We start from the raw sequence: 15,691 nt of genomic DNA on the forward strand, positions 1-15,691 counted from the left end.
TGCAGTGTGGAGACCTGCAGACACTAAGCATCTAAACTACTAAACCCATTACTTCTTCAGGTCTTCTGCAATAGCATCTTCAGAGCCATGTAATGTGGTTTTCTTTATTTTCAGTTGGAATCATCAGGACTTGGCATTAGTAGTAGCAGACTCAGAACAACTCTAAACAGAATTCAAGAAAGCCTTATTGACCTGGTAAGTAATTAATTGTAATTAATTCGAGTTATATGAAACAAATAGTCACAAATAAACTGTATATAAAATGTACAAATATGGAGTATCTGAGCCCTTTAGTGTTACATCAAGTTCATACAGGAAGTAAGAACCTGTTGCTAATAGTCTTGATGTATGTCCAAGTAGCTGCTGGTAGATACTGATCTGTGTTCAAAAAGTGACATCACTTTATGAACACCTTGCAAATCACAGCAAAGTTTGGGTGGTTTTTTTTTTTTTTTTTTTTTTTTTTGGAGGTTTTGTTTTGTTTTTTTGTAGTAGGAACTCCTGGGTCTTGCCTGGTGTGTGAGTTGATGAATGCATGGTTTAAGATACAGTGATGCAAAGGTGGACCTCGGTGGTATTTAAGGGAACATAAGCGTTGAAAACTTTTGTCTCCTGATCGGTTGCTGTGCTGGGAAATTGCTGCCAAGACATCTGTCTGCCTCTATGTTGACACAGACTTCTGTGAATTTTTCTTCCTTCCTTTAACTTACTCAAAACAAGCTTTGCTATCCTATTTTTCATAAAGTCTATATTGTATGCATACTTCTGTTACTCACGTTTTTATGAAGCAACGATGACACATCTTTTAAGAACTAACAACTGGGTTTGGACACATGTCTCTGATTGCCGTCCTTGGGAACCGAGTAAGGAGTTCAAGGACTACACGGGCTCTAGAGTGAGACTCTGTCTTAGGAATAAAGGATGAAATAGTGAAAGGAAATAGAAAAGACAGCACTGTGATAATTGTTATAAGCTGTACTGTGACTTTTCAGTGTACAGAAGTAGCAATCTTTATCTTTTGCTGTCAGCATGTATGTTCTGTTGTAGTGGAGAGGCAGTTAGACACATGCATTCTGCAATGTGTATGATATCCTGCGTGTCATGATGAATGTCGGGATAGATGGAGTGGAGGGTATTAAGATGGTGACCTTTGAACTCTGGTGAAGTGACTCAGTGTTGCCGTCTCAGATGGCACTGCCCGGGCAGAAGACAAGTCACACCCACCTTGTTGGGTTCTGCACGTGTCTGTCCTGCAGCGTTGCAGGTCATTGGTTCCAGGGTCACATGTACCACCTGTGTTCACCTCCCTTATGTAGAAGTAGCATTATATTTGTATAAAAACTGTGCAAAGCCGTATATGGTACATCATCTGTACAGTAAACACATACCTAACACAACATAAATATTTTATAAACATGTGTAATAAGTGTTTCCTTTAGAAGTACTGACATTCAGTACACACACGTGCCCTACACTCATAGTATTTTGAACTATGGCTGGCTAAACACAGACTTGTGGGTCCGGAGAGTAGGCAGTGTAGCTGTCACACTGCCTTTCTTGGCATTTAGACACCTCCTGGAAATGTTGATACTGTGCAAGACTCTACTATCGTCCTTGTGTCCTGATTTATTCTGATTTCTTTAGGTTCTGATGTTTACTAATTAATCTTTGTCTCGGATAATGGCCTTTTCTTTTTCTTTTTTTCTTTTTTTTTACCTGCCTGCCTTTGTTTTTTTTTTTAAACATGCATCAGCTTTTGCCGCTTTGCCCATTTTCCACATCTTGTTATGCATTCCCTTTGCCTGGGGACGGCTGTGACCATCAGCTCTTACTCTCTGCTGTGCTTAGACCTCAGCTGAAGTTTTTTTCTGACAGAATGCTTCAAGACTGCTGGGTTGAACTTCACCATTAAAATCATTCTGGCATTTCTCCATTACTTCTGCTGGGTACTAGACTAGAACTGTCAGACCAGAGTTTTTGAACTTGACACTTAAGGCATGGATTTATACTTCAGGTTTTGCCACAAGACTTTTAAGAGCTCACACAACCAACACGCTGTTACTCATCTTCTTGACAAGGAAGTGCCCATGACATTTGTCTAACTCTTACGGTGGTTGCTGGATGAATTTGTGTCCTAGGGTGGTGAATTTGTCAAGTTTACAACTGTATGTAACATGGCTGCCTTTCTTGTTTCCTATGTTTGGCATATATTTTTTTTCTAAACACTTCCCAATTTTAAGTGTTATTCTTATGTTCTCTTAAATGAGATTGAGTGTGGGACAGGAAATCCACCACCCTGTCATTCATCCTTCAGTGGCTAAGGCCCGTCTCAGCAGTTCCTGCAGCCGGATAACTAACGCCCGCTGGAGTTTTCAAACTAGTTTCCATTAGTCTCTGGGTGTCTAGTTTTTGTATTGTTTTGGTTTTCCTGTTATTTTCTATACCTTTGCATAGATAAAAGCCTTGGTGTATTGTTTCAGAAGATCTCCTTTGCTGTTTAATATCCCTGATCTAAGATTACTAGGAAGTTATTAGCATATGCACTTCAGCTCGTTTCCATGATGTCTGAGAACATGGTGGAATTGCTACATTGTGTGGATAGACCAAAAAGAAATAGCCAATTAACTCAGAGCTCAGCGGAAATATTTTTTTCTCACATTACTCCTACCTGGCCATTAAAACTTTAGACTTTTTCATAGTTTTATTTTCTCTATACATATCTTTTGGTTTTTCACTTTTAAGTTATAAATAGCAGATGGGACCGTTTTGATCCTTAGAAGTGTTGCCTGAAATAATTTATCATATAAATTAAGTTTAAAATTTAAAAGTGTGTTTCCCACATCAAGGGGAAGTCTTCAAGGTCTAATACAGGGAATACACAAGAGGAAGTGACTGCTACTGATCTCGTCCCAGAAATAAGTCTTTACTCTTGAGTTTGGTGACTGTCAGTCACTGTTCTGTTGCTGTAAGAGGCACCATGACCACAGCAACTCTTACGAAAGAAAGCGTTTACTTAGACTTGCTTACAGTTCCCTAGGCCTAGTCTGTTTCATTCATGACAGGGAGCATGGGGCAGGCAGGCATGGTGCTGGGGAAGCTGAGAGCTACATCCTCATCCTCAGGTGGGAGTCAGCAGACAGACAGACAGAGGCGGACACTAGGTCTGGCATGGGCTTTTGAAAACTCAAAGCCTGCCCCAGGGACAGGCTTCATCCAACAAGGCCACGTCTCTTAATCTTTCTAATCCTTGTAAGGAGTTCACTGCCTGGCATTCAGATATATGAGCCTATGAGAGCCATTGTTCTTCAAACCAGCAGAGAGATGATAACTAAATTGCTTGAATCCTTGGCCAACTTTCAGTATTTATTTGAGACAAGGCCTTGCTGTGTAGCCCAGCCTAGCCTCAGACTAGCGATCTCCTGCATCAGCCTCTGAAAGCTAAATTTGCAGGTAGGCACCAGCACACCCAGCTTGAGTATTTGATTATTTTAAAAAGCAAAGCAAGACTTCTGCCGTGATTAGAGGGACTGGAACTTCTGTCTTCAGAGGCCCACGCTCTCACGAGGCTGCAGTTAGCTAAGCAGAGCACCACTGCTCCGCTGCACTCCGCTTACTTTTGTCAGCCTGGCAGTTTTGTAACTGTCTAGTTGACTGAAATCTATTTTCTTATGTAAACTAGGTGTTAGCAAGTACTTGCAAGGAAAGTTGATGCCTAACAGGCCAGTGTTAATGGAAAGCCAAGGAGGGCACTAGCCAAGGAGTTCTTAGTGCAGTGGTCATTTTAACCACTTGATCCCCCTTAGAAGTAGTAAATAAAATCATCTTTCTTTGACATGGAGTGTGGTGACTAGCTAGGTGACTGCTGTGAGGACTGCAGTTTCTCCTGAGTGTTTCCTAGAGGGAAGCTTGTCTACCCAGGCAGTTCTACTGTCTGGCCGACTTCTGGTCTCTGGCTACCTCAAGTGGCCAGTTGGGCATTCCTTAGCCAAGACCTGAAGATAACTCAATTTCTCTAACATGAGGTGTATTTCTGTTACATTCAGGAACGTGTGTGACTAATACCCTGTTTTCTCCGGTGCCAGGCAAAGATCTTGTAGGAAGGAGAGGGTTTCTAGTGAGTATCAGGTGGAAGGATTTAACTCAGAATCTCCCTGACCACGGATGAACTGCTGCACTGCTGTTGGCTACGTCGCTGTTTGTGTGATGCAGTGTCTCCTGGCCAGTGTCTAGGAGGACAACATAGCTGTGGCCATCCCTCACCCAGATTCACACATCAAAGCCAGACATTTACAGCGCTGTTAGTTTTGTTTAAATTTATAACTGTGTTCTAGTCCTGCCATCTTGAGAGTGTACCAGATCACCTTGGTTCCGGTTTTTCTTTTTCATTGTGAAATCATTAACCAAATCATAACGTTGCTATTTTAATCTCAAGGGCCAGACCCTCACCTTCCAGTTTTTGAGAGACATTGCTCTAGCAACAGCTGCTAGTTGAAGGATTTCCTGTGTTGGGTAACATTAGGTTGTGTACATATGGTAGCATGTTGCATTGGGTACCATATGGAATTACCTTCATTTAATATAAAAAGGGAAATCCCAATAGTTGCAGAGCATAGAAGCAGGAAAGAATGGCTGGAGCTAAGTGTGTCTGAACTGTGCGCGTGCCTGCGAGTGCTCACTGTGTTGTGCAGCCCGGCCGTCAGTCAGACCTCACCACTATTAGACTTGCTCTTTCACGTGTATGTGTTGTCTTTCCAGGAGGGCTCAGCTGACCCCACTGCTACTCTGACAGCAGCCGAGGAAAGAAAGGAGAAGGTACCCAGCCCACACCTCAATCAGCTAGTGATTTTGACATCTGGGGATACATTGTATGGGTTGGCAGAGAGAGTGGTAGCCACAGAATCCTTGTAAGTTGTTGACAACAGTTGCTTTGCCATAAATATTTAAGGAAAATTATGAAAAGTAAGCATTGTGTAATTATACTTTTTGCTATATAATACTACTACTCCTCCTAAATACCACTTCGACATTGTTGGAAAATGTATATTAGCATAGAGTACTAATTGATTTTTTTTTTAGTTGCATGGTTCCATGTTTCTGTGTCTATGTGTGTGTGTGTGTGTGTGTGTGTGTGTGTGTGTGTGTGTGTGTGTGTACTCACATATATGGGAGAGCTCATATTTGTGCAGGTGTATGTCTTTGTGTGTATGAGGACCAGAGAACACCCGTAGGTATCATTCCTCTGATGCTGTTCACCTGGTTTTTGAAACAGGCCCTCCCATTGGCCTAGAGATTGCCAAGTGTGATAGACTGGGTAAAGACTGAGCCCTGGTGATCCATTTGTCTCTGTCTGTCTGCCCACTGCTGGGATTACAGTGTGCCACCACCCGTGGCTTTTTATGGTTGGCTTTAATTATGCAAATGAAAGTAGGGAATGTGCTAAGATTTGATAGTTAACAAGATGATCCTTGTTAAGTAAAACTTTAGAAAATGGATGATATATTTCTGTTTCCTAGTAGAACTCATGGTAATTGTAGTTCACTGTTATTGTTACATAGAATTCATTTTGGGCATCAGCAAGAATGCCTTTTGATCTTTCTAAACCCCCAAGTTAACTCAATTAAATCATGCAAACTGTTCCATAAAGTGCAGCCCAGTATAAGGTAAATATTCTGCCATACCTAACAGAAATCCAAGAAAAGCAGTGTTCAGTGGCAGAGTATCTGCAGAACTTGCCCAGAGTATATGTTCCGTTCTCTCTGAGAGAGCCTGTTAGAATTGTTGGGTTACCTATGACAAATATCCCTTTGTTGCTTTTGTAGAGGACCCAGGTTCAGTTCCCAGGATTGCCATGGTGGCTCACGATCTCCTATAGTCCCAGTCCCAGGGGATCCGATGCCCAGTCTTTGCCTTGGTGGTCACCAGGCATGCACAGGCAGGCAAAGCATTCTCATATAAAATAAACAAATTCTTCTTTAAAAAGACGAGCTCTGCATTTTCAGTTTGTTTTATTCTTAACGTTACCTGGGCTCATATGTCCCATGAAGGGACATGTAACTTCACACCATAAAGTCTGATTATGTCCCTGGAAATGACTCTTCCTTAACTTCTAAATGAACATCCACTGCTATAAAGTGCTTCGGAAACTTCTAGTTCACGGTATAAAGCCACTAACGTGAAAACAATTTTCAGTTGGTTTTTGTTCTTAACAGATTCATTACGCAGGAACAACAGCAGGGTCGCAATCACGCAATAACTTTACACCATGCTTATTCGTTCTCTTTAGAGTGTTCTTGGCTGAGCAGTTTGAGTTCCTTCAGCCACATTTGGATGCTGTGATGCCCGCAGTGAAAAAGCCCTTCCTGCAGCAGTTCTACTCCCAGGTCAGATGCTCCTGACTGTCACTCACCTGTCAGCCGCCAATCAGCTGCACAAATGCTCTCCTGTTTGCTCATGACATCCTATGTTAGATTAAACAACTTAGTGAACAGCTGGGTAGGGAGCAAACTGGGGGACACATGGGTGTGTAAGGAAACCAGAAGTTGACATTCAGCAGGGAAGAGGGGGGGATCTGGACTGACAGGAAAGGAGCGTTTTACATCCAGGCTCCGAGCCTGGAACTAGGCTGTATTCCAAGGGCACCAGGGAGGCCTAGGAGTTTTGGAGAGAGGGAGGTGTGCGCGCTTGGAAAGGAATCTCTGGAGGTACTTAAAGAATGTTACATGGCAGGCTGGAGAGATGGCTTAGTGGTTAGAGCACTGACTGCTCTTCCAGAGGTCCTGAGTTCAAATCCCAGCAACCACATGGTGGCTCCCAACCATCTGTAATGAGATCGGATGCTCTTTCTGGTGTGTCTGAAGACAGCGACAGTGTACTCATATAGAATAAATAAATCTTTAAAGAAAAAAAAAGAATGTTCCATGGCACTCTGAGGGATAGGTGGGGTTGGGGCAGCTGAAGGCTGTTAGTAAGAATGGAATCCTAAGCTAAGAGTACTAGGAGGAAAGATGGTGGAAGTGGAAACAGGGTCATTGTCTCATGTTAAAATACTTTTCTTAATTGTAGTCTCCAATTGTATATTACACATTTTACAAACTGTAAAATGGCAAGTTATTCTTTTTAGGTATAGTACTTTTAGAAATAATGGTTTTTGTTTCTGTGGAACATTTCAGACAGTCTCAACTGCCAGTGAACTGCGCAAACCCATTTACTGGATTGTGGCTGCTAAAGCTATTGATTATGAACAGATGCTTCTCCTAATGACTAATGTGAAGTGGGACGTTAAAGAGATCATGTCACAGCACAACATCTATGTAGACGCATTGCTGAAGGCAAGTGCTCTGAGAATTTTTGCTAATGATCACTTTCATTAAGAGATGTGGTTCTAAAGTATGAGGTTCTGATTTGTTGCTACTCAGTTCTGGAATGGGGCACCGGGTTAAATTGATGTGTGTGACCTTTAAATGTTGAGTTTGTTTTGATCTGTGATACTTGTACATTACATTTGTGTTTTATTTATTTTTTAAAATTTGCTTCCTAGTTTCTAAGGTTGAATTAGTGTGATTATTGCATGCCATGGCTACCTTCCTGACAGGACCCAGTAGCTATACCTCTACACACAAGAAGTTATTTCTATTTAAGTAGAGTCATTGCTGTAGCTCAGTGTATATTCTTTTGACAGGATCATACTCCTCGGTTCAGGGTGTGTTTTCTATAAAGCACATTTCTCTTGCAAGGTCTTCCTGTCAGGTATTTGTATGTGATGCCTGCTTCTGTAAGTCCCCTCAAAGGAGTGGCACTTCACTCCTTTCATTTGTGTCAGATGATATTTATGACCACCTGCTATATACGAGACCTGATAGAAATCTGCCCGGACAGTTGCTAATTAGGGAACTTAAGTGACTTTGAGGGACCACCTTGATGATACAGAGGTAGGAGCACACAGAGCCCGAGATGTTTAGTTTCTAGTGGAGTGTAATGCTGTAAACAAAACACCTGGCACAGAGAGAGGGAGTGAGTGATATGGGTGACAGATGAGTGACACTTGCTCATTCCGGTCACAGAAGGAGTCTACTATTGAAGGTTAGGAAAGGTACCATGTAAAACAGCTAATAAAAGAGTCTGAGGAAAGGACAGCAGCTCCACAGAGTTCTTTCCACTTCTGTCAACACAGAGAGACTGACCTGTAGAGTCTGCGTTTTTACGTCATGTAGAATCATTCTTAGCAGGCTAGGATACCTGAGAACCAATGAGGCTGTAGATTAGAACATAGGTTAGGTAGGGTTGGACTGCTGTGCACTTATGGTGCCCTTCTGTGGGGCTCTCAGCTGTCTTGAGACTCAAAGGCTGTGCTTACCAGTATCCAGGCTAAAGGGCAAGTGACAGGCGCAAGTCTTCAGTGTTTGCTGTCCTGGAACTGAGAGATACTTGTCTTCTGAGATTTCAATTGCTGCTTTAAATTTGGAATGAAAAACTCAAGTGCAGTTTATAAATAATGGTACCTCCTCATTTCAGAACAACATGTTCAATTTTTTTAATGCTATTTCCTCATTTTATTGAGGCAATACACTAGGTAGGTGTTTTTGTTTGGTTGGTTTTGTTCTGTCAAAGCTCGGACGCCTAGAAAGTCCACTGTCGAAGCCCAGGCTGATCGCCCAGCAACCTCCTCTTCCCGACTCATGCTCACTCCATTCCAGGGGGCAGGTATGTGACCTGAGCCTCTAGAGTGCCAGCCCCCAGGCGAGTGGACTGTGTCCTGACTTCCAGCACTGTCACCCTGGGGTTAGGAGTTTAGAAAATGAACTTGAGGTAACAGAACTGTGGGACCATAGTGCGGGCCAACAATCAGACATTGGGATAAAGGAAGGAGTTCTGTGCGCAGGGCACAGTTCTCGGAGGCACTGCTTGAGTCTATATCTTAATTCCTCGAAAAATGACTATTCTAAAGAAGAGCCAGTCTCACTGAGGTTATTAATCTCGATCCGTCCTTTTTGACTGGCCCAAGGCCTTCTTTAAGCTGAAAAGTTAATCACCTGATACCTTCTTTATGTCACTCTCCTGAAACCTGGTGCCAGCAAACCGTACTGCTGCTCTCAAGTAACCGAGTAAAATGGAGGGCTCATGTCACAGGCAGTGCACATGCAGTAAATAGCAGCCTGTGTATGAGGCCTATGGCTTTCTAAAGGGAAATACTAATGAAAGTTACCAAATACCGTAGCCAGTGCTGCTGCTCTGGGAGGTCCGTGAAATGGAACAGCTGGCGGGGAGCAATTACTTACTTAGCTTTGACTTCAAAAGGTAAGCTTAGTGAATTGGAGACGCATGCTTCAAAAAAATAATTAAAAGCAATGAACTGTTAAAAAAATAAATCAGCAAAAAAAAAAAAAAAAAGCCTGTGATTTGTGATGTAGCTAAAGAGCCACGGGTACTGCAGCTGTCACTGTGGCAGCCTATCTGGGCTGAGCTCACCTGTCGTCCTGTGTCCCATTAGGACCTGTGAGCACATGTTGGTCCCAACATGCTAAGTAGCATGCCACTTTCTATCCAGAAAACTCTAGAAAAATTCCACCTTACCCCTTCTTAAATTGATGTGAAATATATCCCAGGGAGGAGTCAGGGGTGTCTCTTTGTGTGTAAGCATTTAGATGTCAGTGGTTCAGCGAGACTGTCCACTCAAACTCTTCACTACTGGTTAAAGTCACCCAAGCTCCCTGTGATAACCTTGTGAAAGTTAAGAGCAGATAGAAACATTTCATGCTTGTTTTCCTTTGTATTAAACTTTTGTGACTATTAGGAAACTTTCAGATCATTTTTAAATGCTAAGTAATGATTAGGAAAGAAAATTATGTATCAGGTTTTTGTTTATCAAAAATACCGACAAGCTTTGAATAGCTCACTTTGAATTGAAAGCTTATTGAAAGAGGCTTGAGGGTCGGAGGAACTAGAAGGGTGTGGACACCACAAGAACATAGCCCAAAGGATTAGTTGACTGGGGCTCATGGGAGCTCAGAGAGATCGGGGGCCTATAGCACTCTGACCTAAGGGGTATGTGTGTGTGTGTGTGTGTGTGTTCTGACCTAAGATGTGTGTGTATGTGTCCTTTTCCTCCTACGGGGATGCCTTGTCCAGTTTTCTTGAGATGGTATGTTTTCTGGTCTTATTACAGCTTCTTATGCTGAGTTTGGCTGATGTCCCCTGAAATGCTTGCTCTTGTCTAAGGGGATGCAGGGGTTGAGGGTCCTTCTGGAGAAGAGGGGGAAGTGCTGGGAAGAGAGTGGAGGAGGGAAGGGAGAGGAGACTGCAGTCAGGATGTAATATATAAGAGAAGAATACTTTAAAATCCAAAACTGTTTCTTCAAACCAGTAGCTTCTGTATTCTGTAGTAAACAGTCATAGAAAATTTTGAGATGTAAAGATATTTAAAAAAAAAAACTTTCTCACTAAATCCAAAGTGTCTATAGCATAAATCACCCCCTCCCCCACTTTTTTTGCTTCATTTAGTTACTAGCTACGTCCTTGGATCTTTTTGTTTCTTTTTAAAAAATTAATTGTGGAAAAATATTGTGGCATTAAAATGTAGTCATGCCTTATGTCCCTCTTAGGAATTTGAACAGTTTAACAAGCGATTAAATGAACTTTCTAAGAGAGTTCGGATACCCTTGCCTGTATCAAATATACTTTGGGAACATTGTATACGATTAGCTAACAGAACTATCGTGGAAGGGTAAGTTTCATGAAAGCATCGTTTTTTAATTTATAATGTAATGTATGATTGACTATCATATGATGTAATGGATGGAAAGCATGGACAGAGGTCATGCTCAGTAGCAGACAAGCTTGATCTCAGGCTTGAGAAGGAGCCAGAGATCATGTGCCTGTCTCCTGTGGGCTATTGGACTGATACTGGCATTGAACCAACACAGCAGATGAATGCGGAATACCGAGCCACTGGATGATCTGAAAGTAGAACTGATAACTAGTATCCAATAAGTTCTGGGAGTCTTCCTAACATTCATTGAACATTATTTACTGAGCCGAAGATTTTATTGACAACTCATGAAAATGGGCCCAGAGGCTGCCAGCTCTTTCAACGAGCGTGTACACATTGAATTTCATACCATCTTTAATCTGAGACCTTTCTCTCTCTCTCTCTCTCTCTCTCTCTCTCTCTCTCTCTCTCTCTCTCTCTCTCTCTCTCTCTCTCTCTCTCTCTTTCTTGTTATGAAAAAAATGCCTTAGGCCGGGCGGGATGGTACACACCTTTAATACCAGCACTCCCTCTAGAAGCAGGAGCAGAGATCTTGGAATTTGAGGCCACCCTGGCCTGCAGAGCAAGTTCCAGGACACCCAGGGCTCACAGAGAAACCCTGTCCAAAAAAAAAAAAAGAATGCTTTAGAAAGTAGGAAAGTGATGGGTATATGTCAGCACCATACTGTAGAAGTATTAAAAACAGATTAGTTTAAATAAAAGGCAACTGGTATGTGTTAAGTTTATACATATATCACTTTATTCACTTTATTAAAACACACACAAACAAAATCTATTGAGTACTAAACAATATTAGCTTTGATTTTTTTCTGATCAGTTCTTTTTTATTAAAAAATTATCATGCATCCACCTTAAAACCCAGTATTTCAGTAGTGCATGAGAATCCAGCCATGAGTTATTTTATTATGTAGATATGCAGGGTGCCGATGGGAGAAATACTTCATTTGTTCCTTTTCCATTGAGTTGCTACAGTGTTGGGAGTGTTCTAACATGAGTTTGGCTTTGGAGTGTTTGAACACACGTGTTCCTGGAACACAGGCTCCTGCACTGCTTCCGGCCGTCTCATCGCGTTACCTCATCCTTGTGTCTCTTAGATACGCCAATGTCAAGAAGTGTAGTAACGAGGGGCGTGCCTTGATGCAATTGGATTTTCAGCAGTTTTTAATGAAACTGGAGAAGCTAACTGACATTAGACCTATTCCTGATAAAGAATATGTGGAAACATACATCAAAGCCTACTACCTAACTGAGAATGACATGGAGCGCTGGATCAAAGACCACAGGGTGAGATCAGGTGTCGGTGTGTGCTCCTGTGCTGCTGTCGTCTGGGTGTGGTGCGGCTCGGAATCATGAGAGTGAAGTACGAAGGAACAGGCTGCGGTCACTTTTCCTGTGGTCACACTAGCTAGGCAATGTCCTTCTGAAGTGTGTCCTAGAATCAGAATACGAGTGGCTTTCCTGTGCTGCATCCTAGGGAGAATGCACATAGGTGTGAAAACTCGGAGAGTGGAGTGACTCGGAAATGTCCTATTAGCTGTGGAACCTGAGTTGTCTTAGAGAGAGAGATGGTGACATCCTCCTCATTGTGGCCTGTAGGGTGATTCACAAGCACTTAGTACCTACAGCTGTACTTTCCCCAAGCGTGAGATTTTACCCTTAATGTTAAGTGTGATAGATTTTCTTCACTTATGTAAAACGTTCAATTTCTACAGCTTAACTGAACACATACACAAACAGTTTTGACAGAGAGCATCTCTCATCTTCTGTGTTAGATCGTTTGTCCGGATAAACAATGAAGGGTCATGAGGAAAAGAAGTTACCGGCAGTCAAGCAGAAGCCTAAGTTCAACAGCAGCCTTGGCTTCGTAGTTTAGGGCCAGCTTGATCTACATAAGATTCTTTCTCAAACACAACAAAATAAAGGAACCAATGGGAGAGGGAGGAGAAATGAGAAATTACCAAATTTAAATACTTCTGAGATAACCTTATGAGTTTTTGTTATCGTTGTAAATGTGTAGTGTGTTGGAAGCAAGTTGAAGGCCATGCTTTTGTTAAGGACTTTTTGATAAGTAAGCCAGAGTTAAGAAGCTTCACTGCCCTTATCCCACTTCTATCTGAGAACCGAAATGCTAGCCCTGGGTGCAGATGGACTGCTGAGTGGGCTTCCATGTCGAGTGCTGGTGAAAGTCTGGGCTGAGGATGTGCAGGCACACAGGGAGAAGCACGACTCTTAAGTGTCCATTACTTGATGCAAAACGAAGCCCCGTTTAGGACTTACTTTTTTAACACAGTCAGAAAACTTTTTAACTTGGTATTTTAGAAGCTTTAACTGGATGGTATTTGTAGTTCAATGACAAATTCCCAGGGAATTTCCTGCTGGTTCTTTCCAGCCAAAAAAGCAGGGAGCTTCTGGAACAACTCAGCAGAGTAAGTACAGCGCCCAGGGAAGGTGGATTCTGAGTGCTGAGCCGGCTAAGGAACTCTGCCAGGTGTGATGGGCGCACACTCTGCAGTTAGAGCATGTGTTGCTCTTTCGGGTTGACTCTGAGCATGTACACAGTGCCTCACAAACATCTGGAACTCAGACCAAAGGCTCCAGCAGCCTCTTCTGACCTCTACAAGCACATGTAGAGTACATATACATTTCTAAAGGCGAAATACTCAGATACATAAAATAAAATAAAGTCTTCTAGGGTGTCTTTCTGACTCATAGCCTTATTTGTTTTCATGTCTTAAAGGAGTCATTGTTCCTTTGGAGATTTTAGCTAAAGTATAAAATGTATACTGCACTTTAAAATTTGAAATGAACATGTATTTTGATAACTTGAAAACAGACTACCACAAAACCAGGTACAAAGTATGGGACTTTAAAGTGAAAAACAGTACATTACGTTGTTACTTTGTCATACTGACAGTCTTGCTGCCGGCCTCCAGACAATGGCCGTTAGCCTTGTCTGCCTCAGCCGTGTCTCCAGCACTCTCACCGGCCAGTGCTCGGCCGCCCTCTGGCGTGTGTCTGCGTCAGTTCTACTGCACTGCAAGTTACCTTTGTGTTTTCTGTCTTTCGGCAGGACTACTCGACGAAGCAGTTGACCAACCTGGTGAATGTTTGCCTGGGATCTCATATCAATAAGAAAGCAAGACAGAAGCTCCTCGCAGCTATAGATGACATAGACAGGCCCAAAAGATAATGAGCAGAGCTCTTTCCTTGAAGGCGTTGATTTTCCCTCGGCCTGTACTACACGAAAGGTGGTTCTCTGTGCACTCCTGATAATTCTCTTCTAAGCAAACTCCGAGCATGTCCTTTTGAACTGGAAAATAGAAAATACTCAGACTGTGTGGTTCTCAAGTGACTTTTCTATGCTCCCGTTTCTTGAAGTTTTCCTCTTATTTGTTGTAACCTCTTCCTGAAATTATCTTACTGCCATAACTATTATGTGGCTACAGTTACACATCTTACCGAAGTTGGGAGGAACAGTGGCTGATGTGTCTGAATTGGTTTTGAAGAGTGTCAATGAAATGTAATGGCTGTACAGTATTTCCTAATTATGAGCATTGCATGAGAATTAAAGACATGTAAGTAAAATAGTTGGAAAATCAATATGTTCTCTGTTTTTAACTGTCGGAGCTTCTGTCAGGGCTAATTTGGTTATATGACAGTGATCATAAATGATGAAACTTAATAAATGTTACACTCTAAAATGATCAATTGTGTGAGACTATTCCTTTTGATATTTCTGTGTTTTGGGAAGATTTCAGGAGACAGTAGTGTAGTTTTTTAGTATCTTCTCACCCTAGTTTTCCCCTGTCCTGCTCAAACATCATTTTATTGCATAGATTTTACTGAGTGGCATATTGAACAACTATTGTGCATTTTTATAAAAACATAAAATATTATACAGGCGTTGGTGTCTTTTAATTCAGCTTTTAGGACAAAAAAATGTGGGTTGAATGGCTGAAGATATACCTGATATTAGTCATATATATGTAAGTGTGGGTCATCCCCAGGTGTAAAATCTGCGTCTCACGTCAGAGTTTCAGAACTCAGCTCACTTCTGTGTGCTGCTGCTCGGAACGTTCGCCTTGAAATCAACCGTCTTCTCCCGATACACACAGCATGAAAGTCAGCGCTGAATTTGTGTGTTCTTTCTGACCTAGGGGTGCAGAGCATCAGGTGCATCAGTGGACCCCACGACCCTCAGAAACATCATCAGAAATTGGTCTTGTGTCTAGAGAGGCTTAGGGGATGAGGTGAAGAGTAGATGTGGGGCTGCAGTTGGCATGGTCTGGTGAGAGGACAGTTGCCACATTTCTCTCAGTCAAGGGACAGCAGTCTAATGGGAAGCACTTTCAGCATCACTCTGGGTGTGAGGCAGGGCATGCTGGGTAAGCACTATGAAGACTTATTTTCAACCTTCTGCTCTACAGTTTATCTGTGATCAGTTTAAACTGACTTGTAACAAGTGAGTTTGGTGCAGTGTGGTCTCCTTGTGGTAGAAGTTCTGTGCGTGGAAGGTGGATTCTCCAGCAGACTCCATTTACTCGCACTCACTAGAGAACAAAGATGAGAGCCTTGGTCCATACGTCTAAATGGCATGTTCAGTTAGGTACATAAAAAACCTTATTTATGTCTTAATTGACCACAGGCTATTAATTTAGGGGATTTTATTATTAGTCTTGGCAGAGACTGGTTCTTTTGGGGTAATAGACCAGACACAAAGGAACTGCTTCCTTTAAGATAAAAGACTCAGCCCCGTGCTCTGCAGACCTTTAAATCCACCTTTGTCTTTTCCATTTTCAGAATAAAAATGGACCATTTTCTCTGCTTTTTGAAAAGTTTTTGTTTTGTTTTGCACTGAAAGCATAATGTGCCCAACATCAGAGCAGTTAAAGGGAGAGTCGGATCCCAGTTACCTCATCACAGGAC

The 15,691-nt window shown here is 42.2% G+C and overlaps 1 protein-coding gene across 3 annotated transcripts in view; it reads left to right on the forward strand.

Moving 5' to 3' along the window:
• Window positions 1–14,453, forward strand: part of VPS50 (VPS50 subunit of EARP/GARPII complex) — a 94,119-nt gene extending 79,666 nt beyond the window's left edge. For 2 of the 3 annotated variants that reach the window (XM_080936455.1, XM_080936456.1), the window contains exons 22-28: window positions 115–195; window positions 4,756–4,904; window positions 6,284–6,380; window positions 7,170–7,328; window positions 10,599–10,720; window positions 11,860–12,049; window positions 13,836–14,453. In XM_080936455.1, the coding sequence (XP_080792581.1) occupies window positions 115–195; window positions 4,756–4,904; window positions 6,284–6,380; window positions 7,170–7,328; window positions 10,599–10,720; window positions 11,860–12,049; window positions 13,836–13,955 (918 nt within the window). In that variant the 3' untranslated portion in view covers window positions 13,956–14,453. Of the gene's footprint in view, window positions 1–114; window positions 196–4,755; window positions 4,905–6,283; window positions 6,381–7,169; window positions 7,329–10,598; window positions 10,721–11,859; window positions 12,050–13,835 lie in introns of those variants that run through there. The other variant, XR_013975511.1, reaches the window with a different exon arrangement.
• The last annotated feature ends 1,238 nt before the right edge of the window (window positions 14,454–15,691 follow it).

The sequence above is a fragment of the Micromys minutus genome (genome assembly GCF_963924665.1).
Source record: "Micromys minutus genome assembly, chromosome: 23".
NCBI classification, from domain to species: Eukaryota; Metazoa; Chordata; class Mammalia; order Rodentia; family Muridae; genus Micromys; species Micromys minutus.